Below are 27676 nucleotides of genomic sequence, written 5' to 3' on the forward strand. Positions count from 1 at the left end.
GAGTCAGAAGTCAGGTAAAATAGGGGTTTGTACCGCAACCAAGTTTTGTAAATGTCACATTCCAACTGAAAATGAGTATGAACATATTCCTTATCTACAATCCAAATGCAACTCCATCCATGCCAAAAAAAAGTCGAGAAAATAATCTGTCCTTTCAGCCTCTTGATGATGGCCTACCTGGTTTTGCAGCCACATTTTTCAAAAATAATTATTAGAGTGTAGATGATAATAAAATTCAGCAGAAGTATGTGCACTGCACCAATTCTGTTTACCAAGCTTCCTTAGAGTTTAGGTAAAAATAAATTGACTATTTGAAGAAATAATTGACTTTGCATTAAAATCATATGATTAAAATAACCCGGACTATAATGACAATGGACAGACTTCTGATAAGTAATTTTATTTGGCTATAGACACAGAAATTTGTGCAGTTTTGAAAAGTTCTATTTTATGTGATTATTTTAATGTTCTTGAAATAACCAGAGTGTTTTATGAAAAAATTTTAAATGGTATATTTCCCATGGAAATGCTAATATAAGTCCTTGGAGAACACTCTGTCTCAGAATGCTAAAAAGCTGTTTTTCTAATTAAAACATTTAATATAGCCTTAATTTATTTGCTAAAGAGCCAGCAAAATTTTGTTTAACTTCAAATACTAACCCCAAACTAACATTTCCAAATAATCTTGTCACAGTAAAGAACAGCATTTTACAAAGATAAACAAAATAACATTGTTTTGCTTTTCCTCTAAAGAGCTTTATTTTTCAGAGGATACAGTTTTTCTCAGTGTAAGTAAAAGTGATTGTTTTCAGAATAACAGCTGGCATGTGATCAATGTTCTTACTGGCCTTCTGGACATTCCGCATACCTAAATACTGTTTCCAAATTCACATTTTGCTGTTTTTCTTAAGGGCAAGATAAATTAAAAAGCTCAGATGCACTTCTCCCAACAGCAGACAAAACATGTTACCAACAATGCAATCTCCTACCCTCCAAAAATTGCTCCTCTGCAATCTTATTTGCCCATCTCTGTTACCTCTAGATCACAGAACACTGGTAAGTTTTTAGTCTGCCATTTCCATTATTTTAGCAGATAAAGAGCTTCACAGACAAGAAAAAACTAAAGGAGTTCATCATCACCAAAGCATTACTATATGAAATGTTAAAAGGACTTACTTAAGAAAAAGATCCAAACTAGGAACAATAAAATGTCAATAAACACATACCTATCAACAACTGGATCTAAAAAACAAACTAACCAAACAAGAACAGAGACAGAATCATGGATACAGAGAGCTTAATCCGCCCTGGGGATTAAGAAGTACAAATTGGTAGTTACAGGAGTAGCCATGGGGATGTACTGTCCACTAAAGAAAATGGAGTAGCCAAAGAACCTACACCAATGACCCATGGACATGAACAATGGTGTGGGGACTGCCTGAGGGAGTGGGGGGTGCTGAGTGGAGGAGGGCAAAAGGGGAAAATCGGGACAATTGTAATAGCATAATCAATAAAATATAACTAAAATTAAATGTAAAAATAAATTAAATTAAAAAATAAAGTTATTCTGGTTTCTATTTACAAAACACTGAACTAGGGCAAAAATGATATAGCATAGTCCTGGCCGGTGACTCAGTTGTTGGAGTGTCCACCCAAAAACCAAAAGGTTGCAGGTTCAATCCCTGGTCAGGGCATGTACAGGATGCAACTGATTGGTGTTTTTCTCACATTAATGTTTCTCTCTCTCTTTCTCCCCCTTCCCCTTTCTCTAGAATTAATAAAGATATCTTTGGGTATGGATTTAAAAAATCATATAATATAATAGTGTAATTAACCTTGGAATCACCATTTAGTTTATTTTTAATTTTTTAGAGGCAAGAAATTAATGAAGTGTCAAATAACACTTCCTTTTTGTTAGAACAATCTCTATTTATGAAAGCTTACTTTTGGATCAAATCTTAAAATGGTTTAAATTCAAACTACTATGAACATAAGATTTCTGAAGAGCATGAAATCTACTACATTAGACTCCAAACTCTAATTTATTTCCTATTTAAAGGCAATTGAAAGTTTAGGTTTGTAACTAATACACAACAGTAATGATATCTATTATTTACAAAGTGCTCTAACATTATCAACTCCCTCTACAGTTATTTTTATCCCTTTAATAAGTTTTTTAAAACTTATTAAAGAGATAAATAAGTTTATTTATTCACACTTATTTATTTATTTGTGTGTTTGTTTATAAATAACACTTCCTTTTGGAGATGTTATTTCTTTCAGGAAATAAAAGGAGCAGAGACAAAACTCAGGTATAGTCCAAAACAGACTCATAAAAACAGTATTAAAAATATCAAAAAACTAACATGACTTTATAGTAGCACTGATGATAGTGAGGGAAGTCCTATGGCGAACTTTGTTTTACTATCTAAAACACCAGCTTAACCACACTAGGGAGACAAATTTTACAAAGGTAACAGGATCAGCTTATTACAATAGAGAAACCCCAATGTCAACATAGATACAGATACAGTAGAAGGGTGAAGACATAAAACTAAAGGTTAGCATTTACATTCCTACATTAAATCAAACAAGATTCCACTATTCAACCACAGTTCAAAGATGTCCAACAACCACCTGGAAATTCTTAGAGCCAATAGTAATTATTCATATACTAGGCAATTTGTTTGCTGTCAGTCATACTAAAACTGTGAATCCTGAAACAGATGGGGTCTTCTTTGTCTTTGCACTGGACGCTAAAGGCTTAGATACAATTTTACAGCAAATGAATAAGACTTAGCTAAACCTACTCCTACATTTTTGCCTTCACTATCTCATTTTCCTATGTCCTCACTCCTTTGATTTTTTTAATCAGAATGAATTGTGTAAACTTTTAAAATCCGTTCTGAAACAAGAAAGTATTTGATACTAACTAACCAAACAGTAACAAAAAAATTAAAAAGCAACATTACCTTTACATCAAAATTACAATCAAGTCTTCTAATTAGCACGATGAAAGTTCCAGATGAATTGTCTTTTAGTGGTGGAGGCACTATGGGTTCACAGGCATTCTCTGGTTTTGAGCTAATCAAAAAACCCTGAAAAAGAATTGGTAGTAAGATTTTTCTGTTTCAAACTCCAAAAAATCCATTCAACTTGCTTCTATCAACAACTTTTGAATCTGTTTTATGCGTTTTGCAGTTAGATGATTTATCTGGCAATACCACAGTTCTCACTCTCCAGCTGCTCACTTCCAGAACTTCTAAGTAGTACTTGGTTTCATAAGCATTTAGTTTTTTTAAGTAAGTTCTCTTTTTGTTATTAAAAAAGTCACACATTAGTCTATTACCCCAAGACAGCCACTATTATTAGCATGTTGGTATATTTCCCAGAATGACTGACATTTCTAAACCAAGCAAATATTTATTTAAAATTAATTTTTGTAGTTGCAAGTATTTATTTTTATTTAAAATTAACTTTTATGTTTCTCCTATATTATCAAACAATGAAAATACACAGAATTTCTAGAAATGTGTTCTATAGAAACACTACCCTCAGTTAATAAAGGTATATGTGGAAAGATGGTCCATACTACATTGTTTTAATAGCAAAAACTTGAAACCATGCACATCAATAAGGAAGAAATTAATATAACTTATTCATATAAAAGAAACTATAATATATTCATACGAGAAAAATAATGAAGCCATTAAAAAATACAGTTAATCTATATACAGTAAATGGAAAAGATGGCCATAATAAGGTAATTATTAATTTAAAAAGAAACTAGCAAATTGCTTTTCCAAAACTACAGTGATAGTTTGACATCAGAAAATGTATTGATATAAAATGTTATTATAACAAATGGTATATGTTAACACAAAATTTTACATTAATAAAGTGTAATTTATTAATATTAAATGTTATATTAATAGATTAAAACAGAACCAAATGACTATCTCAAAAGATGTAAAACACTAAATAAATGCATCAAGATGGTCAAATTCATTAAATCCATTTACAGAAAGAAAGGAAGCAGTTACAACCTATGATGCAGTGCCTTAACAACAGTCTGCACCATTTACTGGTCTCACCAAATTCCACAGGATTCAGCAATTTCTCCTGCCTGAAGTTTTATTGCTTAGCTTGTGATAGGGAATGCTTTTACACATTTCAGGAGTAAAGTTTAACATACCTGAATTTACTCATAGAATAGTTCCCCCTCTTGATTTCATAAAGCACTTGTTTTCACTAGGACTGTGGTTATCATTCCCACAATGGTATTTACTTCGCTCATGTTAAATTTACACCCTGCTGCTTTTTCTGCACCTTCATGTACACACACACTTTTTGCTTTAATGCTAAATCACATAGCACATTTCTTTCAAGACACTTATAACAGCAATTAAACTGAACCTGGGTAGCACTATAAGGCATATAACTCAAGTGAAGACAGTAAGAGCAGCTAAGGCCAAATTTCCCATGTCCTGGATGACAGCACCATTGTGACTGCAACCTGGTGGACATCAGCTGAAAAACACATCCCAACTTCAGAGATGTAAAACATGGGATAATGAAATGTATCTTTCAGTAAATTTATGTTATGGACAGACCATACAAGTGGAACTTTTAAAAGGTTTTTGTTTTTAACCACTTATCTATTGTTGAATGTGTTATGACAAGTTTGTATTATTTTTTTCTTAAGATCCATAAAAATACACATAGGCTAGAAGTACAAAAACACTATTAGCATTAATGAAAAACTGAATTCTTTAAAAAGGTTTTAAATTATTAAACATTTTCTTATCAATTATGCAAAAAATAACTTGCTAAAATAGATTACTAATTCCTATTCTTCCATCAGGTGTGAGTCACTTAAAACTACATGTAAATTTACTTTCTTTCATCTACAAAGTCTATGAAGAGGGGTAACAGGCTTTGCAAATTAATTTGGCGGAAGTCCCTTCAATAGGAGTGGCCAAGAAGGTGCTGCCTTAAGTGAGGTCCACAGGCCTAGCATCACCCTCTAGGTACAGGATGTCAAACTCATTTTCACCAGGGGCCACGGCAGCTTCACGGTTGCCTTCAAAGGGCCAAATGTAATTTGGGGACTGTATAAATATAACTACTCCTTAACTAGGGGAACGGGGAAAGGAGCTCGGTGCTGCCACTGGGTAGAAACAAGGTGCCTGACTGAATAAAACAAGGTCCAGAGCCGGATTCCACCCATGGGCCTTGTGTTTGCTACCTGTGCTCTAGGGCCAAACCCTTCTTATTAAAATGATGCTTATTCCACGGTCAAGATCTTATTATAACAGGAGAACTTAATGCCAATACTATTCAGGAAGCTCAAGAAAACTACCAGTGCCTGGGGGGCTCAAACTGGATGACAACCTTTCTTCTCTTTGTTCTTGTAATTCTCTGATTAAACAAGGTCCTGCACAAAAATAGTGACGTACACTAATACCTCAATTATCGCCAAATGTATAACGTAGTAAGTTTACAATATATTAATATGCTGATTTTTTAAAAAAGCTTTAATGACTCTACATAAAGCAAAGTGAACAAAACAGAATTCTGCAGTTTGACAGGTTTTCACAAACTGACTGCCCCTGTATCTGGACAGAAAATATTAACAGTGCTGCAGGGGCTCCCTTCGCCCCCCGTGCCACTCATTACTCCCAACAGTACACAGCGCCACTCTGTGTGAACTTTGAAGAGCTTAGATTAGCACTGGCCTGCTCTGACACAGCATAAACAGAACCCGACAGTGTAGTAAACACTCTTGCAGATTTTTTTCTCTCAGTACTGTATTTGTCAGATTTGACTCTACTGTTAAGAAACCATACTGTTGGGATATACACAATAGATTTTTGTTTTCATTTCCATTTAGTATTACATTGTATGAATGTACCAAAATTTATTCTACAGTTTTTTAATATATTTTATTGATTATGCTATTATAGTTGTCCCATATTTTATTTATTATTAAAATTTACTCTATAGCTGATGAGCATTTGGGTAATTTCTAGGTAGGGGCTATCACAAATAGTGCTGTTATAAACATCTAGTACAAGTCTTTTCATGACCACATGTACACACCTGTGAAGTATGCACAGTGAAGCAGGATCACAGGGCATTAAGCTTTATTAAACACCATGAAGCAGTTTTCCAAAGTGATTTGGGTTACCACTTTTTAACTGAAATAATCTAAACATAAAATTCATACAAATATAATTTTGCCTTAGTGCTTCAGAAAGTACTAAGAATTGCAACATTTCGGGGTAAACATTATGGAAAAATTACTTTTGTTAATAAATTACACTGATTAATAAAGTCATAAAAAGCTAGAATATTCAATAAAGTGGTTTTGTTCAAAATATTGTTTCAGGCTGAAAAAAGCCTTCATTTCCCTTCCCTTCAGATTTCATTGAATGTCAAACTATAAAATGAGTAAAATTAAGAAGAGTACATGCAGGAATAATTCAACAAAAGTGCTAAATACAAGGCAGCAGATCGTCTTTGCCTTCATTAGAGTATAAAAAGAAAAGCAGGAAGAAGTGGTAAATTGTTTTCTTAGTGAATACCTTAAGTTATGAATTAATAACTGCAGCAACATCAAGCAGTTAACATTTGTTGAACTATGGCACTCAGCACAGTGTGTCAAGTACTATGCCCTTTACCGTTCTAATTCAGTTCATCTTTGGGACCCTATGGGGTATCTACTATTATCATCACTCTTTTAAAGATGAAGAATCTAAGTCTCAAAAAAAGTAACTAGCCCACGGTTACATATAGCAGGCATTCCAGGAAGTCTAACTCTAGACCATATGCTTTCAACCATTATGCTATATTGCCTCCACAAGGCAGACAAGACAAAAAGCAAAAAACAAAAACAAAAAACACCACTGGGTGAAGAACAAAATGGACAAAGAGGGGAGTGAACATTTATAAAAATGAATAAGCAAAAGTGATAGTCTAAAAGGCAATTAAGGCTGATTTCACAATTTGATACAAATATTTCAAATGATGAATATGTCAACCTTTCTACCACAATTTTTACATGTAAACCTTGACCAAAAAGAGTTCTACTGATCAGATTTTATTAGCTAGCATTTTCCTGATGTGAGACAGATGATTTTATTTATATCAATAACTTTCTATAATATTAGAAATATCCACTGTCCCTTTTTCTAATCCTTTATTAAATCATTTTTCCAAAATCTACCAGTAACTTTCATATAAAGGACACATTTAATTCCTTTTTTTACAAATAATTGGGGATTAGTCTCCTCTTAGGCAGCAAAACATCCTTTAACTGTAATTCATATCATAGTAAGTTCCTTTAACACTGTGCCCTGAATACACTGGTCATATTTCATGAGGGCTCTGGTTAAGTACTAGAAAGGATTAGACTGAGTCTACCCAAATAATATCTGTAATGAACTAATATATCCAATAAGATAAGAGGAATCAAAGTATGAGCAACACGTAGCACAGCTGCACAGAATAGAGCAAATTATTCTAACCAAGGGAAGCAGTAACAGGAAAAGTGTAGCTTGTGTTGGTTCTTAAACTTTACTGTATTTCAGTTGGATGCCAAAAACTGACCATACTACTATACATGATCTGACCAATATAACAACAAATAGGAATTATAGCTTTTTTTTAAGTTGAAGATCTAATTGGCTTTATTCTACAATTCATGAATCAGGCAGCATCCCATCTTGTAAATAGTGGGTTGGCCAAAAAGTTTGTTTGTTTGTTTTCCCCAAGATGGCTCTAGAAATGCTTAGTTGTCTTTAATTTCATTCTAAACTATTTTGTTACACTGTATTGTGACAGCTGTCGTATCAGTATGCATTTAAAAAATAAGCTTATCAAAACTGGTGAATTTTTGTGTAGCCATTTTAATATTGAAATTGGAAGAAAATACACAACATTTTTGGCATATTATGCTTTATTATTTTGAGAAAGGTAACAATGCAACTGAAACTCAAAACAAGACTTGTAAAGTGTATGGAGAGAGTGCTCTGACTGATCAAATGTGTCAAAAGTGGTTTGCAAAGTTTTGTGCTAGAGATTTCTTGCTGGATGATGCTCCATGGTTGGGTAGACCAGCTGAATTGAACAGAGATCAAATCAAGACATTGGTTGAGAACAATCAATATTATACAACACACGAGACAGTCAACATACTCAAAATATCCAAATCAATAAAGTTACTGGTGAAAATGAGAAATGTGTCTTTTATTTCACAGAGAAAACCATACATATAAACTTTTTGGGCAACCCCATTGAAAGGCGCTCTAAACTACCACTCTTTAACCTGTTTTAGACACTTAACCCATTCTATTCAAGCACTCTTAAACCAAATTAGGTTTTTGGCAAATATCTCACAGTTGTTTCAACAAATTTTTAACATGTTGCAACTAAGCTATATTTCTACTTTTCAGTACCTATCTTTTAAGACTCAAGGGCAAAACATTAGTATATCAACAATTCCAAGCTTCATACATTTGCAAATTTGATAGCCATGCCCTCCATGTCTTTCTGCACATCGCTGAGAAACGCAGTTAATAAGATAGAAATGTGAGTGTTATATATTAATTAGAAGTTAAGCCCTTAACTGTATTAAAAGGTTTTCAAAAGACTTCTTCACAAATTAAGTATTACATTTGCATCCTTTTAAAGGTTGCAAGTCTCCCCATGCACAGTCTCACACTCACCATAAGCTCCGGAGAAGGGACAGCAGCTTGAAAGGCACCAGAGACATACTGGGGAGAAACTAAATTATGTGGTTTCAGGGTGAGGGCCTGGCGGCACAGCTGATTTTATTTCTGTGTTGTGCCCTGCCCTGACTTGGCCTGCAGACACAGGCGCTGCAGACTTTCTTAAACACTCTCAAGGTCCACAGACCCGAAGGAGGCTACAACTGGCCTCAATGTGTGTGTGCCTCTTGCTGAAAGACCCAGACCCAGCACAGACGCCAAATCTGAATATTCATTAACCTGGGAACACCACTCACCCCAAGCTGGTGTTTCCCGGAGACATACCTCACCCAGAGCTCTTTCACAGGCAGTTCCTCACAGGCAGCAGGCCTCACTTGTGCAGCAGACCATTCCAAAAACTCTCAAAGGTCTGAAGGGTCTGGAAAGGTGCCTCACAGCCACATCATGCCCTGCACCTCCTGCTGAGTGGCCCCAGGCCCAGTTGTAGTTTTGGCCTTCCTCGGTTTGCCCTGTTGCCTCTCCCACATGCCTCAGGGCACAGCACAGGCAGCTACCAGCTATGGATCACTTTGTAGCTCCTACCAGGTGGCCCAGGGCCAAGCATAGGCAGTGGCTGACCTCGGCCTGTACAGAAGCCCCATCCAAAAGGCCCCAAGACCAATATACCAGGTGGCTGCCTTCAGAACACAACAGAACACCACCCAATTATCTCCACGAACAACATACCCCAAGGGGTGTTTCAGCAGGCACCAGAGCCTCGCTGGAGCAAATCCTACTCCATGGGGTCAGCCCCTGCACCTCAGCTGGTACACAGCTGTGGTCATAGCCAATCCTTCCAGCCAGCCAGCCTGAGGATCAACCCCACCTACTGACTTGCCAACAGCATTCAAGGTTCAACCACAACAGAGGGGCACACACAACCCACACAAGGGACACTTGGAGCAGCAGGTTGAGCCACTGGGTTCCACAAGATACCTATTACATAAGGTCACCTGCCAAGACTTGGAGAAGTTTAAGATTTACCTAATACAGTGAAACAAACACCAAGAAGCAGCCAAAATGAGGAGACAAAGAAACAAGCCCCAAATGAAAGAACAGGAAAAATTATAATATATATTCTCCAGTAAATGAAACAAAACCAAGGAGAGGCAGGCAATCAACCAGAATGGATTTTAAAAACTGCTTATAAAGATGTTCAATGAACTAGGGGAGGAACACACATGTATTTTGCCACATATAATGCATGCCCATGGAATTTTCATGTCCATTACTATACCCATGGTGTGTAACAATATACCCATATATAATGCACATCCTTATTTTCCCTCAAAAATTTGGGCAAAAAGGTGTATGTTATACATGGCAAAATACAGTAGATAAAAAGTCACTATAGATTTGTACTTTTTTTATCCTCACCCAAGGACATTTTTTTCATTGCTTTTGGAGAGAAAAAGGAGAGAGAAAAACATCCACGCAAGAGAAAAGCATCCATTGTTTGCCTCCTGTATGTGCCCAAACAGACTGGGGATATATGCGTCCAACAGGGGTTGCACATGCAGCCAGCCTGGGAGTTGCAGGCACCTGCACCTGGACCAGGGAATCAAACTGCAACCTTTTAGTTCCAGGACAACACTCCAACCAAGTAAGCAAGCCATGCAAGCCAGGGCAGTCTGAACATTTCTGACACTGACATCAGCTTCCTTCATAGCTTATTTCACTAAAGTATATGGCTAGTAACTATAGTCTACACTCAGTCAGCCAGAAGAATCTGGGTGTTAGATTTGGGGAAACAGACTGGCAAAGGACAACTGTGAACTTTATGAGTTTATAAACTTATGAATTAAAAGCAGTACATATTCAGAAAAAAAGAATCTGTAGGTCTGTAATATTACTTAATACCCCAATAATATTCAACTCTAAAGAGAAGAGTGGGATTGATATGTGCAGGTAAACAAAGGAGTGAAGGTTTTTCCTTTTTCCTCTGTATACTTCTCTTCTGTTTAAATAACTTTACAATGAGAAATAGTCATACAAAGCTGGGAATTTCAAAACAATCATTAAAACCATGCTTGCTTCAGCAGCACATGTACTAAAAATAATATAAAATCTTTAAAAAAATTAAAAACTAATATGACTCTCCCAAAGGTGCCTGTTGACCTGAGAATAGTTTTACAGTACTTAAGAAATTTTTTAAAATTTAGAACAAGCTGAAATCATTCTGTGGAGTATATATATACAATTTTATGTATACTAAATTATGTAACATAAAAACTTCATATTACCTTGGGATAGGTAATATGAGTAATACTTTCTAACCATGAATCTAGATGCAGAAAGAAAAAATAGAATTTTTAAACTACAAAAACAAAGATGGTCAATTGCATTAGATATTTTTTTATCAATTAACAAAAATTGGGTAATATCTAGTACTGGAAAGGGCATGGGAAAAAGAACAGCTTCAAACACTAAATTTGGAAGGGCCACTTGGAATCCCCCAAAATTTTAAACATGTGTTCCATAAACAAAGATCTACATTTGGAAAAGTATCTTATGCAAATAAATAGACAAATACACAAGAATAAAGCCATTCATCATAGCACTGTTTATAACAGCAAAAACTGGACAATCTAAATATCCACTATGAAAAATTTTAAAAATCAATTTTTAAAAATCTATAGTGTTTTATGATAATGCAAAAACACACTGCTCTGGCTGGTGTGGCTCAGTGGATTGAACACCAGACAGTGAACTGGCAAATGCCTACGTTGCGGGCCAAGTCTCGATTGGCAGACTGTGAGGGGCAACTGATGGATGGTTCTCTCCCTTTCTCCCTTACTTCCCCTCTCTTTAAAGCATAATAAATAAAATCTGTAAAAAAAAAACCCCAAAACAAAAACACAGCCATTAAAAATAAAAACATGAAAAGATTTTCTAGATACACCATTAAGTGAAAAAGGAAGTGAAAAACCTGTTAGTGTTAAATATAGGTTCATTATCTACATAAACAAGTATTCGACACATAAATATACACACACATATCTACAAACATACACATGGCACACAGCCTAGAAAACAGTTCTAAAATACTACACACCAAAATACTAACAGTGGCTAGTTCAGAGTAATACAATCATAGGTGATTTTCACCTTCTTCTTCATAACTTTTGAAAAGTCTAAACCCTGTACAAGTTTTATAATAAGAAATAGTAACAAATATTTTCATCCTTTAAACAAATAAAGAGGAATCAAATTACCTTACTAAATACCTTATGTTTTTATCATATATTACAATTTTCTTACCTTTAAACCTTCAGCTGGAAGTCTATAACCAAATCTTGCTGGAAGGTCATCAAATGTCTGAGACACATTTTCAAAATTATACTAAATATAAAATTAAAAACAATCAAGTTACAACCAATTTACACATGGCATTAAAAACAAAAAGTTTATTAAATTATTTGAGTTTTCATTTCCACAATTCTGATTATCTCCATTTATCACAGGAAAAATAACTTTGTAAATGCATATCAAAATATCAAGAAATATATACAATGTACTACATATACAGCTGCTTAAATTAGATTGTATTTTATATAATAATTATACAACAGCAACAATTCTATGACATTAAAACCACCTTCTGAGTTTTTCCTACAGACAATACCCAGCAAGAAATTTTCTAGACAGATGATTTCCCAGCAAGAATTCCCTTTTATTTTCTCTATACTGTAAAGTTCTGAATAAGAGATTTACAGGATTTCTGGTTGTAGCTATGAAAAATGCTTTTTCCCCCAGAGAAAGAAGGAGCATCGAGTCGTACCTCTAAAGTATTATCATTTTTTATATAATATGGACATTTTTATCTAGGGCTAAACAATGAAAGAACTAAACTCAATGAAGTACATACATAGAGAGAGCTGAAAGTATTGCAACTTTCCCCTTTGTTATGGATTTAGATTCCTATGTTAAAATATTTATCAGTCCTCTACAAAAACAGAACAAAACAAAACTAAATAAGGGTTTCTGTGCTTTTGGAAGATAACAGTAAATTATAACTGTGAAGTGAGATTGATGTATTAAGAATGTTCAATCTGTTATATCTCTAATGAGAGAAACAAGAAATATAGATGAAACTAAGTAAAGATAGTAAGTAAGTAACTTTTGAAACACAGACAAAACTTATATAGTACATTAGAAGTTAAGATAGTTTCCATGAAGGCAAAAAACAGAAAAACTAGAACACATTTGTTTTGAATAAAGATAAAAAGGATGGAACAAAGCAAGAGTATTAGAGAGCAAAGGACGGAAGGATGAAGTAAACCTTAAATATTCGCAAAGCATGAATTAGGCTGCACATACGAATTGATGGCTACATCATCCCTAAATCAAACACCTACTGGCAATCACCATTCGAGCCTCCTGTGTCATCTGCAAGCAACATGCAGATAAATAGCTCTTCAGGTTAACAGCAAGTTACAGTGGTGGTCATTTGTAAATGCCTCTTATCTCTCCAACAGAGCAAACAAAGGTTGGATCCAGATACCAACCATCTGTCAGGTCCCCATGCTAACTAACCCTCAACTCAGATCCTGGTAACCACAGTCACCAGGAAAAGCTGAAGCAGCATAAAGGGATTGGACAAATTGAAACAATAACACAGGATTCACATAGTGTGGTTCTTGCATTCCATTCATACCCTATCCTATAAGTGTCCAGTATATTCATCTGTTACCTATACTTCTCACTGTATGTTTGTAACTAACTCAATAAACTGATTTAAGTGTCTGGATTTGGTCACTGAGCCTAGCCATTGTGCTACCTCTGGAATAATCAGCTTGGCATTATACTTGGAGGCCAGCAGTGCTTCTGAGTAATTTCCTGCTGTTACACTAATTCACATTTGCAGAGTGCTCTATGATTACTAAGTGCTTTAGAGTCACACAGTGCTATTGTATCATCACCATTTAATCTCTTAAGTAAAAGACCTGTCTTTAATTGATTTCATTCAATTTTGATCAGCTTTGTGTTGAACTTGAGAAAGTCATTTAACTCTTCCAAAGAAAAAAACACTACTATAAAATAAAGAAATTGATCTAGGTAAACATAGATAGGTCAAAGAAAAATACACATGTGTACAGGCAATACTTTTCCAAAAAGATACTTTTAAAATCAGGAATGGAAAATATACAACTGTGCTAACATATTCTTATATCATTTCCTATCACTGAAGGGTTTCACTTTTTTGACCAGAAGTTCAGATGTAAAATATCTAGCTTAAACCTAGTACTTGTGACACTAGGCCTTGGAATCAGTTTTGTTATTGAGTGAGATACATTGTGAAACTGCTTTTTCTTTCCTTACTAGCAAAATAAAGACTATCTCACACTGCTTCTCACAATCATGTTGTTTAAAATCAACAACAAAAATGTTCTTAGCATGAACAAGAGAAATGGAAACATCTTTATTACAAAAGTACTTTACATTTTTAGTATTAGAGGGGAGGCTGCTGCTCCTGAAATTAAAGCACGCTCACTATTAAATTTTTGAAGATCTTTCTTATTTATTTACTTATTTGTTTTTAGAGAGAGGGGGAGAGAGGGGAAGGGAGGGAAAAAGAAAGGAAGAAAAACATCGATGTGTGAAGAAACATCAATCTGTCTGCCTCCCATACACCCCCCAAATGGGACCCAGCCTGCAACCCAGGCACGTGCCCTGACTGGGCAAACTGGTGACCCTTTGGTCTGCAGGGCGACACCCAACCCACTGACCCACACCATCATGGGATTATTCAAATTTTTGAAGTATAAAATAAAGTCATCCTCTCGGGAATTCCAGCCGCGGTGATTAATAAAAATAACAGCTTTAGTTTTTGAAAAGGTCTTTTCCTTAACCAATTCTCCTCTTTGACATCAGCCTTAACAAAAGGTATAATTTAATTTAGAAAGTAGCAATTATTAAACATTTATGACATCATGCTAAATACTTAACAGGTATTTACTTATTTAATCCTTACAACAACCCTATAAAGTCAGGCATTATTATAGTCATACTCATTTTAGAGAGACCACCGATATTGAAAATAACTTGCTCTAATAAATTAGAGGACCAGGATTCTGATCCAGGCAGTCTGGCCCCAGAACCCTGGCTCTTAACCCACTACCCTACACTGTCTATCATACAGTCTCATTTTCCTAATAAGTAAAGTGTGACTTAAGAGAGTTAAATTCAACTCAGAGACTAACTCAACTGATAGAACTCTTAACTACCATACTATGTAATCTAATCCACTCACACCACTGGGTCCTTCTCTTCTCCACTGCCTACTGACCCTCACAAGCAATGAATTCTCTGACAAATCCCTACAACAGAATCAAAAGGCATATTGTGAGTAAACCGACTTGGGTTGCTTTGCTCTCTACTCTCTGAAGCTGTATAAGATGGATCCTACTTCTCAATAAGACCATGGCACTACTCAGAGCTAACAAGTCCCTTGTAGCTCATGGGCCTCAGAATACTCAACAGTGATCTGCTTATCTCTAAAGTGTGATGCCTCTGCAAGGTCTAAAGCTCCATGTTTCTAGACATAGACCTGCATAATCACTAATTTCACATTTCCTTTTGGATCAAAGGAAGAGAAACGAGGTAGGAGATGAAAACAGAAAAAATTGCTAACAGAAATGACAACAATCTAAAGTACCAAGGAATGAATGCTATTAAGAAAAACATTGAAGAACTGAAGTGGGGCTTAGTGGATTGAATGCCAGCTTGCAAACCAAAGGGGTGCAGGTTAGATTCCTAGTCAGGGCACATGCCTGAATTGCAGACCAGACTCCCCAGTAGGGGGAGCATGAGAGCCAATGACACATTGATGTTTCTCTCATCGGCATGAGAGCCAATGACATATTGATGTTTCTCTCCTTTTACCCAGTTGACTGGCCTGGGTAAATCCCTCCCTTCCCCTCTGTTTAAAAATAAATAAATAAAATCTGAAAGAAAAGCAAAAAACAAAAGAAAGGACTAAATCTCTATTTACCAATCCAAACATTTACTGACTTCCCACTTGTGTAACTTGCACTGGGTATCAGACCAAAACATGTTTAGTAAGACACAGTCCTGCCTTCCAGGTTCTCATTTTCTAGGAAGCTTACTGGCTAGTTAGCCACTCACTATACTGGCATCTCGAATAGTCTCTTAGAACTCACCAACTAGTTGGACAAGTACTGTTGTCAGGCAATTAACAGTCAAATGGGAGAATTCAACTGCCAAAAATAAAATCATCTGGCATACAAATGCATGACTAAAACTGACTTTACCATTTTAAATGCAGAATCCTAATACCTGTCCAAAATGGAGCAAAGAATCAATCTTTACCAACTTACTTAAATCTGTATTGCTGCGAGCTCAAACGTGAGGAATGTTCTTATTTAAGCAACTCCTATGCAGATGATTCCTTCACTAGATAACATCGACATACATTCCAAACTTACCTACCTGAAGTACGAAACCCTGACGGCAAGAACTGACTGTTCCGCCATACCTAATAGTTCATTTTGTCTATATGAGACAGGCTAGTGAGCCACACGAGTGGAAAAGGGAAACTGAGACAAGTAGTTAAACAAGCAGTCTGCAGCCACTTAGTTAGTAATTCCTACCTTCCCTAAACCAAGGATACTTAAGAGTAAATGGTTTGGACTTCTGGTCAAGATGGTGGCATAAGCAGACATGGCTCACCTCCTAAAACAACCACAACAAAATTACAACTAAGATATAGAACAACCATCACTCAGAACTGATAAAAATAGAGTTGAATGAAAATCTGACAACTACAGAATTAAAGAAACCACATCCATCCAGACTGGTAGGAGGGGCGAAGACATGGAACCGGCTGGTCCCACATCCACAGGTAGTGGATAAAAATTAGGGAGGGATACCTCAGGAGCAAGGAGTCCCACACTCACACCAGTTCCCCCTGCCCAGAGTCCAGTACCAGAAGGATGAAGTCCCCACAACTTCTGGCCACAAAAAGCAGTGGGGATTGAGTCAGTGGAAGAAACTCCTGGAGCCCCAAGCAGTTCCTCATAAAGAACCCACACATGGATTTACCTACTCAGAGTTACTCTCTCTGGGCTCCTGAGCCAGGGTGGCAACTGAGGGGCACAAGTGGTATGCAGGGGAGGCTGAGGTGTCTGGCATCAAGGTGAGCAGAAGCCACTCTCCCTTCTCAGGGGGGCCCTCCCCCTACACAGCTGGCAGACTGGTGCCAATCTAAGATTCCATAAACTTGGTGAACAGTGTTTGATCTGCTTTGGAGATTTTTAGAAACTGCCCCACCCAAATTACAGACACCCAAGCTACTTTTCCATATGAAAGGTTGGTCATGCTTTGCAACTTCCTAAATCCTCTTAAACAAGCAACAGCCAGCCTTAGTGAGCCCTACACCCAGAACTAGCAGCCTAGATTCACAGTATGACTTCACCTGGGAAATCTCCAAGTCCAGCACAAGTAGCAGCCATCTCAGATTGCTTTACAGCTAAGGCAGGGTGGCCTCCAGGCAAAACACAGGCCTGCACCACCCAGGAAACCCCAGGGACAGCACACCCAGTGGACAGCTACAGACCACATAAGAGCATCACCACCCTACCTATCCCTGCACAGCTGATCCTTCATGGATGGTTAGGTTGGTGGTAAGTGGTCACAGCCAATCCTTGCAGTTGACTGGCCTGGGTAAATCCCTCCCATTGACCAGCCAATAGCAACCAGGGCTCAGCTGCAAGAGGAGGATGTATTCAGCCCACACCTTGAGTACCCTGCTTGGGTGATAGGAGAGACTCTACCCCAGGACACCTACTATATTAGGCCACTCTACCAAGACAGGGAATCAAAGCAGCTCTACCTAATACACAGAAACAAACACAGGGAGGCTGTCAAAATGAGCAAAGAAACATGGCCCAAATGAAAGAACAGATCAAAACTCCAGAAAAAGAGGTAAATGAAATGGAAATAAGCAGTCTATCAAATGTAGAGGTCAAAACACTGGTCATAAGGATGCTCAAGGAACTCAATGAGGACCTCAACAGCATAAAAAACATCCAATCAGAAACAAAGGATACCCTAATTAAAATAAAGAAGAATTTACAGGGAAACAACAGTAGAGTGGGTGAAGCCAAGAACCAAATGAATGATTTGGAACACAAGGAACCAAAAAGCAACCAACCAGAAAAACAACAAAAAAAGAATTGAAAAAATGAGGACAGCATAAGCAGCATCTGAGAAAACTTCAAGAAGTCCAACATTTGCCTCATAGGGGTACCAGAAGGAGAAGAGAATAATCAAGAAATTGGAAATCTATCTGAAAAAATAACAAAAGAAAACTTTCCTAGTTTGATGAAGGAAATAGACATATATGTACAGGAAGCACAGAAGGTCCCAAACAAGATGTATGCAAAAAGGCCCACTCCAAGATACACCATAATTAAAATCCCAAAGGTTAGAGATAAGAGAGAATCTTAAAAGCAGCAAGAGAATAGTAGTTAGTTACATCAGGGAAGTTCCCATAAGACCGTCAGCTGATTTCTCAAAAGAAACTTTGCAGGCTAGAAGAGACTGGTAAGAAATATCGAAGTCATGAAAAGCAGGGACCCAAGGCCAAGATTGCTCTGCCCAGCAAAGCTATCATCTAGAAGTGAAAGGCAGATAAAGAGTTTCCCAGACAAGAAAAAGTTAAAGGAATTCACTGCCACCAAACCATTATTATCCAATTTTTAAATCTTACATTATCAAAGTCATTACAGATACACTAATTATCAAGAAAAACAGTAAGATTCTAAAGAAATACACAGCTCATAGATATATATGTGCATGAGCACTCTTGGGAAGGCACACACACTCTCAAGAGCAACATTTATCATGTACTTATTGAACAGCAGATCTTACATTAGCTATTAAAAGATGAGTACCGTCCTCCCACTTCAAGTAACAACTATGTATATTTTTGCCTGTATGTCTATAGGTAATAAGATTCCATCATTTAGGACTTTTTTAAAGCTTTTTTTAAGGGATGCTTTTAGACAAAAATAAATGGTATTGTACTTACTGCTAAAATGTCTGCTTCTACAGGCAGTAGGTTTAAGAATGCAAAGAGCTGCACTGTCAGGATGGTGTAGACTTGTGTAGCCGACAGCATGAGCATCCCTATGGAGAGCAGCATCTTGCTGGAAAATCACCTGAAATATAAGCAGGTTAGCAACAATGAGCTCTGGTGCTTTGTCCTTGAAGGTAAGTGACATGCTATAGTAATTCCTGATGTCCAAAAATATCTCTTTTAATTATAAATATGTGATAATTAAAATTAAACATATTTCAAAAGCATTAGAATTTACGCACATTTGAACATTTAGGTAAGCACCCAAGGTTAGTCAATACTTACACAATTCGTGGTGACTAAGTACTGTGCTTTAACCACAAATCAAACATATTCCCACAGCCCTTGGTTTACAGTATGGCTTATCTCCTCATTCAATGATGGGGAAACTGGATTTCAATCAAAATAATGATTTAAAAATCAGAAGCACCTTTGCTTTAAATTTTCTACAATTTTAAAGAATTTTATAATTCTTTAAATCATATGTAAATTCACTTTTTATTTATTGTAGCATATTGTACTTATAATAGAGAATGTAAAAAAACAGACACTTTTAGAATAATACTTTTTGCCCTTTCTCTCCTAATATACATATTTTTCCCTCCCTACATCCTAATGGCAATAGTGTGGCTACCTTTCCCAACCTCATCCAATTCTCTATATAAGTCCCTATCTATTGTACAGCAAAAAGATACCATGAAAGGATTAAACATGAACCTAGTCAAGTTCCAAATTCTCATCAATAAGCCTCAACCAACTGTAGAGCATACCTAAAGGTGAGAACAAAGTTTGCCTTTATAAAGAATTAGTTCATTAAATGCCAGCAATTCATATTACACCAATTTTGATATGATTACTGTTGTTAAGGCTCTGGGTTTGGAGACTACATACAGACTCAAACTTTGACTCTTTGACAAAAACTGAAATATCTCAATAATTTTTGAACTACCGCCTTACAACCCATTAATCTAAGATGAAATAAAGGTGAAAACACATTAGAGATTTGTTCCAAAGAGAAAGAAAGTACATTAGCAGTTGCCTGTGGCTAGGGTTAAGAATTAAGGGAGGGGGAGGGACAGATACAACCAGGAATGACTGCTCATAAATTAGGTTTCTTTTCAGGGTGATAAAAATGTCCCAGGCCCTGCCTGGGTAGCTCAGTTGCTTAGAGCATTGTCCAAAAACACCAAGGTTGCAGGTTTTTTCCCCAGTCAGGGCACAAGCCTGCACTGTGGGTTCAGTCCCTGATCAGAACATGTGGGAGAGGCAACTGATAGATGCTTTTTGTTCACAGCAATGTTTCTCTCTCTGAGCCCTCCCCGCCCTTCTCCTCTCTAAGTATGTCCTGAGATGAGGATTGAAAAAAAATTATTTGATAAAAAATGTCCTAAAATCAGATTGTGGTTATGGTTGCACAAATGTATCAATATACTAAAAATCACTGCACTGTTTACTTTAAATGGGTAAATTTTATGTTGAATGAATTATATCTCAAGCTGTTTTTTTTTAATGTATAGATTTGTTGATACTACTCTTAGGTAAAATACATTTGATAATATACCTCTGTGCAGAAAAAAGTTAACATAGCAGGCCTGAGACTTTTATCCTTAGAAAGGCCTCCTTGTAAGCAAGATCGGCCCTTCACTGGTACCTGGGAACCTAAACTTCAGACGGTTCCATCGTGCCCAAACTCTGCAGACAATCTGGATTATGTTGAGCATGTACTTTATTTCCAGGAGTCTGACACTTTGGTACATACTAGGATACATGAGCAGCACCCAGTGTAAACATACACACCGTACCTAGCAGCTTTTCTGGTAGACATTTCCATGTGTTGTCATAACTTATTGCCGAGGAATTAAGCATACTCTGTGTGACTCCACTGGAAGAGGACTATTAAAAGTCTACACCTGGTTTCCTCTGGACTTTACCCCATGCTCCTTTTCTCTTTGCTGATTTTGCAATAAATCATACTCATGAGTACAACCATACCCTGAGTCCTGTAAATTCTCCTAGTGCAGGGGTGTCAAACTCATTTTCACCGGGGGCCACATCAGCTTCACAGCTGCCTTCGAAGGGCTGAATGTGATTTTTAGGACTGTATAAATGTAACTTCTCTTTAACAGTTAAGCAAGAGCTCAGTGCTGCCGCCAGGTAGAAACAAGGTGCCGGGCTGGATTAAAATAAGGTGGAGGGCCAGATTCAGCCCGTGGGACCTTGTATTTGCCACCTGTGTCCTAGTGAATCACTTACACTGAGATGGTCTTGGGGACCCCCATAACAACCACATTAGATAATTTCTGGTCAAAAAATCACATGATTAAAACATACAAATCCTTACTAAATAAGGCATAGTTGCTACTAAAGTTCGCTAAGAAGAAAAAAATGTTCAGTATGTTGACCACTGATCTGTTTGACAAACTTAATCTGAATAAGAACTATATATGACTTCCCTTGATGTTCTGCAACTGCCAGCCAAATTTGCAGGGTGAAAAGGGAGAGTTTACAGGGAAAATAACTCTACGAACATGAATAATAACCACAACTGTTACTGATCACTTGTAATAATAACCACAACTGTTATCGATAACTTGTACTTAGAGCAACAGGCATTGCTCTAAGCATGTAACTAAGTTAATCACACCCAATCCTAACAACTCCCTATAAGGTAGGTATCATTTCCTAGATGGGAAAACACACTGATAAGTAACTTGCCCAAGGTCAAACAAAGAATAACAGCAGAATCAAGATTCAAAGCCAGGCAGTGTGCTTCCAAAGTCCACACTCTTAGGTAAAAGTCAGGAATTCTATCCAAGACATAGAGACTTCAGAAGCATCAACAAATAAGTGATAATCTTAATATAAAGATAAAAATTAAAAAGAGAAGAGGCTATAGAAAACTCTGAAGAATATCTGAATTTAAGGGTTGGGAGAGAAAAGAGATTGATTTCACAAAAGTAAAGAAAGAAAAAACTTTGAGATAAATATAAAGGGAGGAAAGGCATTCAACAGAAGTAAATGTTGGAAAAAAGGCAAAAGGTAAAAAAATGTTCACATTTCAGACCTAAACAATTTTATTTCCCTGTAGCCTAACCGTACCCTTGTTCTGATCAATTCCGTTTCCAAGAATGTACCTGCCATGGCCAGCGGTTATCTTCATGTGTTATCCAGTAACTAAAGTACACTTTCTTCTACCTTCAAAGGAATATTTAAGAGAAAACTAAGAATCTTATGCAACTGTTTGCAAAATTTTATGTATGTATAAAATATATGCAGTTTCCGTGAAAGAGATCCATGGTTTTTAACACACTCTCAAAAAGGGGACAAAAGGGTGTTTTTGTTGTTAAATCTTCCCTTCTCAAAGGAGTCTTAAAATAAATCCTTTGATACTAGCTCCTAGCACTTAGACCACTGGGTAAAAAGTAAATGTAGACTGTCCACTGTAATACTAGGCAACATTATTCATTATAACAATGACTTACCAATTGGTAAAAAGCATTAAACTGGAAAGAGTGTATATTAACTAATAAAAGCTTGTTAGAGAAACCAGAATAACCTGTTTCCCTGTGGTCTGTGTTTCTTAAAACCAAAAATGACCCTTGAGGTCACCTGAATGAGGAAGTTATTCATGAACAGCTACAAATGGCTCTGTTCATATATGACTTACCTACACTGATGTGATACACATCCACACATTTGACCTTGTCTGTTACAGTCCAGTATACTCTCTGTTAAGTATAAAAGCTTCACCTGAATGAATGTAAGCTTCTCAGTGTAGGTTGATATGTTGTATCAGTTTTTATGTTCCTACAAAGCTCGTGCCCCTGGTGCCAGACCATGACCAATCAGTTACTGAGAATCTGAATGTCAACCAGAACCCCTAACACGGCTGGTCATGTAGAGGGTGTTGTACCTTTCTTCCCCAAGACAATTCTCATGAGCCTCTCATCCTTGAATTTATTAAACTGTTACGGCCTCTTTAATAGAATAGAAATATTGCTTGTTGTAACTCTCCTAAGTTCCTAATAGGATATACTCATCTTGACATTTCTTTAGAACAATGTTTAGAAAGGGAGAACACAGAGGAACACCTAATAAAATCTTGCTAAATACAAATATCTACCTTTCCCCTTCCTCTCTCCCTTTTCTTTTCTTTCCCTCCCTTTCTCTTTGCTCTTTTTCTCCACACACCCTCAATAATTACCAAAGATAGATCATGACTCTATCTTCATTCTGAGTATGCCTAAAATCAGAAGGTTAAACTTCTTCAAAGGAAGTATACAGCAGAGAAAATGCAAGAGATCCTTGTCTACAGAATGGATTTCTAGAAATGTCTCCATCACCATCTCTGATCATATCTAGAGATATGATCTACTATTTAACTGATTGCTAATTACTAACAGAGATTCATCTGAAATTAGCTTCCTGACTCCATCAACTGGCAAATTCTCATTCTACTTGCTGTTCAGTCTGTATCATCTAAAATGTATTCTTGCCAAAATTATTTAAACTTGATTCTAACAAGCCTTTTTAGCTCTAACTTCAAGTTTATAGGAAATACATGGAATAAGAAAAACAAGGTGGGTGTGTAACTTGAGGACACCACATCAATTTCTAGAAAATTAAATGTAATAAACAAAACAGTACAGGGGGATGGAAAGGGAAAAGAGCATGAAACTGTTAAAGAGATAAGAAACAATAAATCCAAATGTGAACCATAAAGTTGAAGCAAATCAACAATAAAACAACAGTTTAGGAACAAGGGGGACAATGTGAACACAGCCTAGACATTAGATATACTTTAAAAAATTATTATTAATTTTCTTAGGTATCGTTGTAACCAGAGAACCTCCTCAAACTGGCATTACTCTGGTTCTAACAACCTACTGAGTTGTTTTTCAGGAACAACAGAACAAAACCATTAAGTCGTGCAGTACACGCATGCACCAAGGAAAGAATTTTGACCTTCAGTAACAACCAGAACCACCACCAACAACCAAAGAGCTGGAACCTGACTGGAACTTTACCATCGGAATTCTTTCAGAAGGTAAGGACTGTTCTCCTGAACATCTGGTGCCCGCACTCTCCAGCTAAAACCTGTCCCACCAGCACTTCCTCATATTAGCCCATCCTTCCCTAATCCTTTAAATTCCACCCCAAACCCTCAACTGGGGATACAATTTGAATTTTGCCTCTCATCTCCTTGCCTGTGGATGTTACAATTAAGCCTTTTTTAAACTATTTTTTTAATTAATGTTCGAATACAGTTGTCTCCATTTTCCCACTACCGCTTATTGGTTTTTCTATCCAGATCAGGCAGGGAGCCCTTACTCAATAACATGATCACAGCACTGCTCATATGAAAAAATCCTTACTTTTGGAGATGCCTAGTGCAGTACCTAGGAATGAAATATCATGATATCTGAAATTTACTTTAAAATACACCAGCCAAAAAACATAAAAATTAAGCCAAAGACTAATAATGTTAAATCTAGGTGAAGATTATATTGAGGTCTAATTTTCTATACTTTTGATCATTTGTATAAGTTTCTTTAAGTGCAGTGAATGAACAATTGTTTTAGTGATCTTTTTAGAAGGCCTTCAGTCTCACTGTCTTTTATTGTGGTATAATAAATGTAACATAAAATGTACCATTTTAAACAGTGACATTCACATTGTTGTGCAACCATCACCAGATCCATTTCCAGAACTTTTTCATCTTCCCAAACTGAGAGTCTGTACCTATTAAACACTAATTTCCCACAGATATTCTAGGTATCTCATATAAGTGAATCATTTCTTGTCCTTTTATGTCTGGCTTATTTCACTTAGCATGTCTTCAAACTCATCCATTTTGTAGCATATATCAGAATTTCCTTCTTTTTTTAAAGCTAAAAATATTCCATTACATGCATATATCATATTTTATCCATTCACTGAGAGACACTTTGGATGCTTGTACCTGATGACATCTATGAAAAATGCTGTGCTGCTCTGAACATGGGTGTACAAATATCTGTTTGAGTCCCCACTTTCACTTCTCTGTACCCAGAAGTCGAATTGCTGAATCATATGGTAATTCAATGTTTCATTTTTCTCAGGAATTACAACAACGTTTTCCACAACAACTCCATCATTCCATATTCCCACCAGCCATGCACAGGGTTCCCACTTCTTCACATGCTGACCAACACTTTTTCTTTTCTTCAATAACAATCGTCCCAATAGGTATAAAGTGGTATTTCATTGTGGTTTTGAATTGCATTTCCTTGATGATTAATGATGTTGGTTAAGCATCTTTTCATATGCTTTTTAGACATTTGTATATCTCCATTGGAAACGGGATTATTCAAGTCCTTCATCCATTTTAGTCAGTTATTGTTATTGTTGAGTTGCAAAAGTTCTTGGTATTCTTATATATTTCCCTTATCAGATATATGACTGAAAAATATTTTCTTCCATTACATGGGTTCTTTTCCCTCTCCATATACAAATTCCTTCGATGCACAAATTTTTAATTGTAATGAGGTCCACCTCATGTTTTCTTTTGTTGCTTATGCTCCTAATGTCATATCTAACATACCACTGCCTAATCCAATGTTATAAAGCTTTCCCCCCATGTTTTCATCTAAGAGGTTTATACACCAGCCCTTATGATTACGTCTTTAATCCATTTTGAGTTAATTTTTGTATATGTTGTAAAATAGGATCCCACTTCATTTTTTGTTTGTGGCTATCCAGTTTTCCTAAAACTATTTGTTGAAATAACTGCCCTTTTCCAATTAAATAGTCTCGGTACCCTTCTTAAAAATCATTTAACCATATATGCAAAAATTTGTTTCTGGGCTTTCTATTCTATTCCACTAGACTATATGTTTGTTTTCATGCCAGTACCAGACTGTTTTGATTACTGTAGGTTTTGAATTCAGGAAGGATGAGATTTCCAATTTTGTTCTTCTTTGTCAGTATTATTTTGTCTAGAGGTTTCTTGAGATTCCATGAGTTTTAGGATGCATTTTTCTATTTCAGTGAAAAATGTCATTGAGATTTTGCTAGGGATTACAGTGAATCTGTAGATTGCTTTGGAATACTGATGTCTAAACAATATTAATTCTATTGATCCACAAACATAGGATGTCAATCCATGTATCTGTACCTTCTTTAATGTCTTTCAGCAACATACTGTAGTTTTCAGTATACAAGCCATTTGCCATGCTTGGTAAACTCAATCCTAAATATTTTATTCTTTTTACTGCTATTGTTGGAGAAATTATTTTATTTATTTCCTTTTAGAATTGTTCACTATTTTTATTTAGGAATGGAGCTAAATTTTGCATGCTAATTATATGTAACTGCAATTCTGCCAAACTTCATTAGTTCCAGTAGTTTTTTTGTTTGTGAAATCTTTGTGGTTTTATACATGTAAGATAATATCTGTAAACAGAAATAATTTTACTTCTTCCTTTCCAATTTGGAAGCCATTATTTCTTATTCTTCCTAATTTATCTGGCTAGGACTTCCAGTAATATGATGAATAGAAGTGGGAAAAGCAGGCATACTTGTCTTGTTCCTGATATTAAAGGAAAAGCTTTCAGTCTTTCACCACTTGGTAGAATGTAAAGTGTGTATTTTTCATATGTAGTCTTTATTATGGTAAGGTAACTTACTTTTTAGTCTTTACCATGAAAAAGTGTTGAATTCTGTCTAATTTATTTTCTGCATTAATTGAGATGGTCATGTGTTTTTTCCCTTCAGCTGTTAATGTGGCATTTTACACCAATTACTTTTCGTATGTTGAACCATCCTTGCATTCTAGCAATTAGTCTAATTTGGTCATGGCCCTGTTTAATTTGGTTTACTAGCATTTGCTGAGGATTTTTGCATCAATATTCGTAACAAATACAAGCACATCTCAGAGTGGCTGTGGGTTTGGTTTCAGACCAATGTAATAAAGTGAGTATCAAAATAAAACAAGGTTGAGCCATTCATTTACTGATAGGCACTTAGGTTGCTTCCAACACCTGGCTGTTATAAATTGTCCTGCTATGAACATTGGGGTGCATAGGTTCTTTTGAACCTATGGGTGTTTCACGGTCTTAAGGCATAATACCAGCAGTGGAACTTCTGGGTCAAAAGGCAGTTCCATTTTTAGTTTTCTGAGGAAATTCCATACTGTTTTCCACAGTGGCTGCACCAGTCTGCATTTCAACCAAAAGTGTACTATGGTACATTTACACAATGGAATACTAAGCTACAGAAAGAAAGGAGGAGCTCCTACCCTTTGCAACAGCATGGATGGATCTGGAGAGTGTTATGCTAAGGAAAATAAGCCAGGCAGTGAAAGACAAATACCATATGATCTCACCTACAAGTGGAACCTAATCAACAAAGCAAACAAGCAAGCAAAATATAACCAGGGACATTGAAATTAAGAACAAACTGACAGTAACCAGAGGGGAGGTGGGAGGGGATAATGGGGGCAGGGAGGAGGAAATTTATCTTATACTACAATATGCATCAAAAGAACATACTGTAGCAAGCACTAAAAGAAAACGTAAGTGAACAGCTAGTTAATATTTTTGTGTAAAAGTTATAATAACCAATTCACATTTCATTAAATAGATTGTTTTTCTTATAAATGTGCTCATGGTCATTTACCTATATTAGGTATATATACAGTGTTCTCAACACATACAACAGAAAAGTATCAGTAACTTCATAGTGTTCCTTAAAAAGCATCATTACTTCAGGAGTCCTAACAACTGGAAACAACTAACAAACACTAAAGGGTGGGGCGAAGGTA

The 27676-nt window shown here is 36.3% G+C and overlaps 1 protein-coding gene across 3 annotated transcripts in view; it reads right to left on the minus strand.

The window, feature by feature from the left end:
• RNF13 (ring finger protein 13) overlaps positions 1-27676 on the minus strand; it is a 134561-nt gene that overhangs the window by 85740 nt on the left and 21145 nt on the right. For 2 of the 3 annotated variants that reach the window (XM_037150413.2, XM_037150412.2), the window contains exons 2-4: positions 18826-18955; positions 12033-12113; positions 2973-3098 (exon numbers count right to left, since the gene is read on the minus strand). In XM_037150413.2, coding sequence (XP_037006308.1) covers positions 2973-3098; positions 12033-12113; positions 18826-18939 — 321 coding nt within the window. In that variant the 5' untranslated portion in view covers positions 18940-18955. Of the gene's footprint in view, positions 1-2972; positions 3099-12032; positions 12114-18825; positions 18956-27676 lie in introns of those variants that run through there. The other variant, XM_037150414.2, reaches the window with a different exon arrangement.

The sequence above is a fragment of the Artibeus jamaicensis genome, unplaced genomic scaffold, assembly GCF_021234435.1.
Source record: "Artibeus jamaicensis isolate MK-2021 breed Jamaican fruit bat unplaced genomic scaffold, CSHL_Jam_final contig_466, whole genome shotgun sequence".
NCBI lineage: Eukaryota > Metazoa > Chordata > Mammalia > Chiroptera > Phyllostomidae > Artibeus > Artibeus jamaicensis.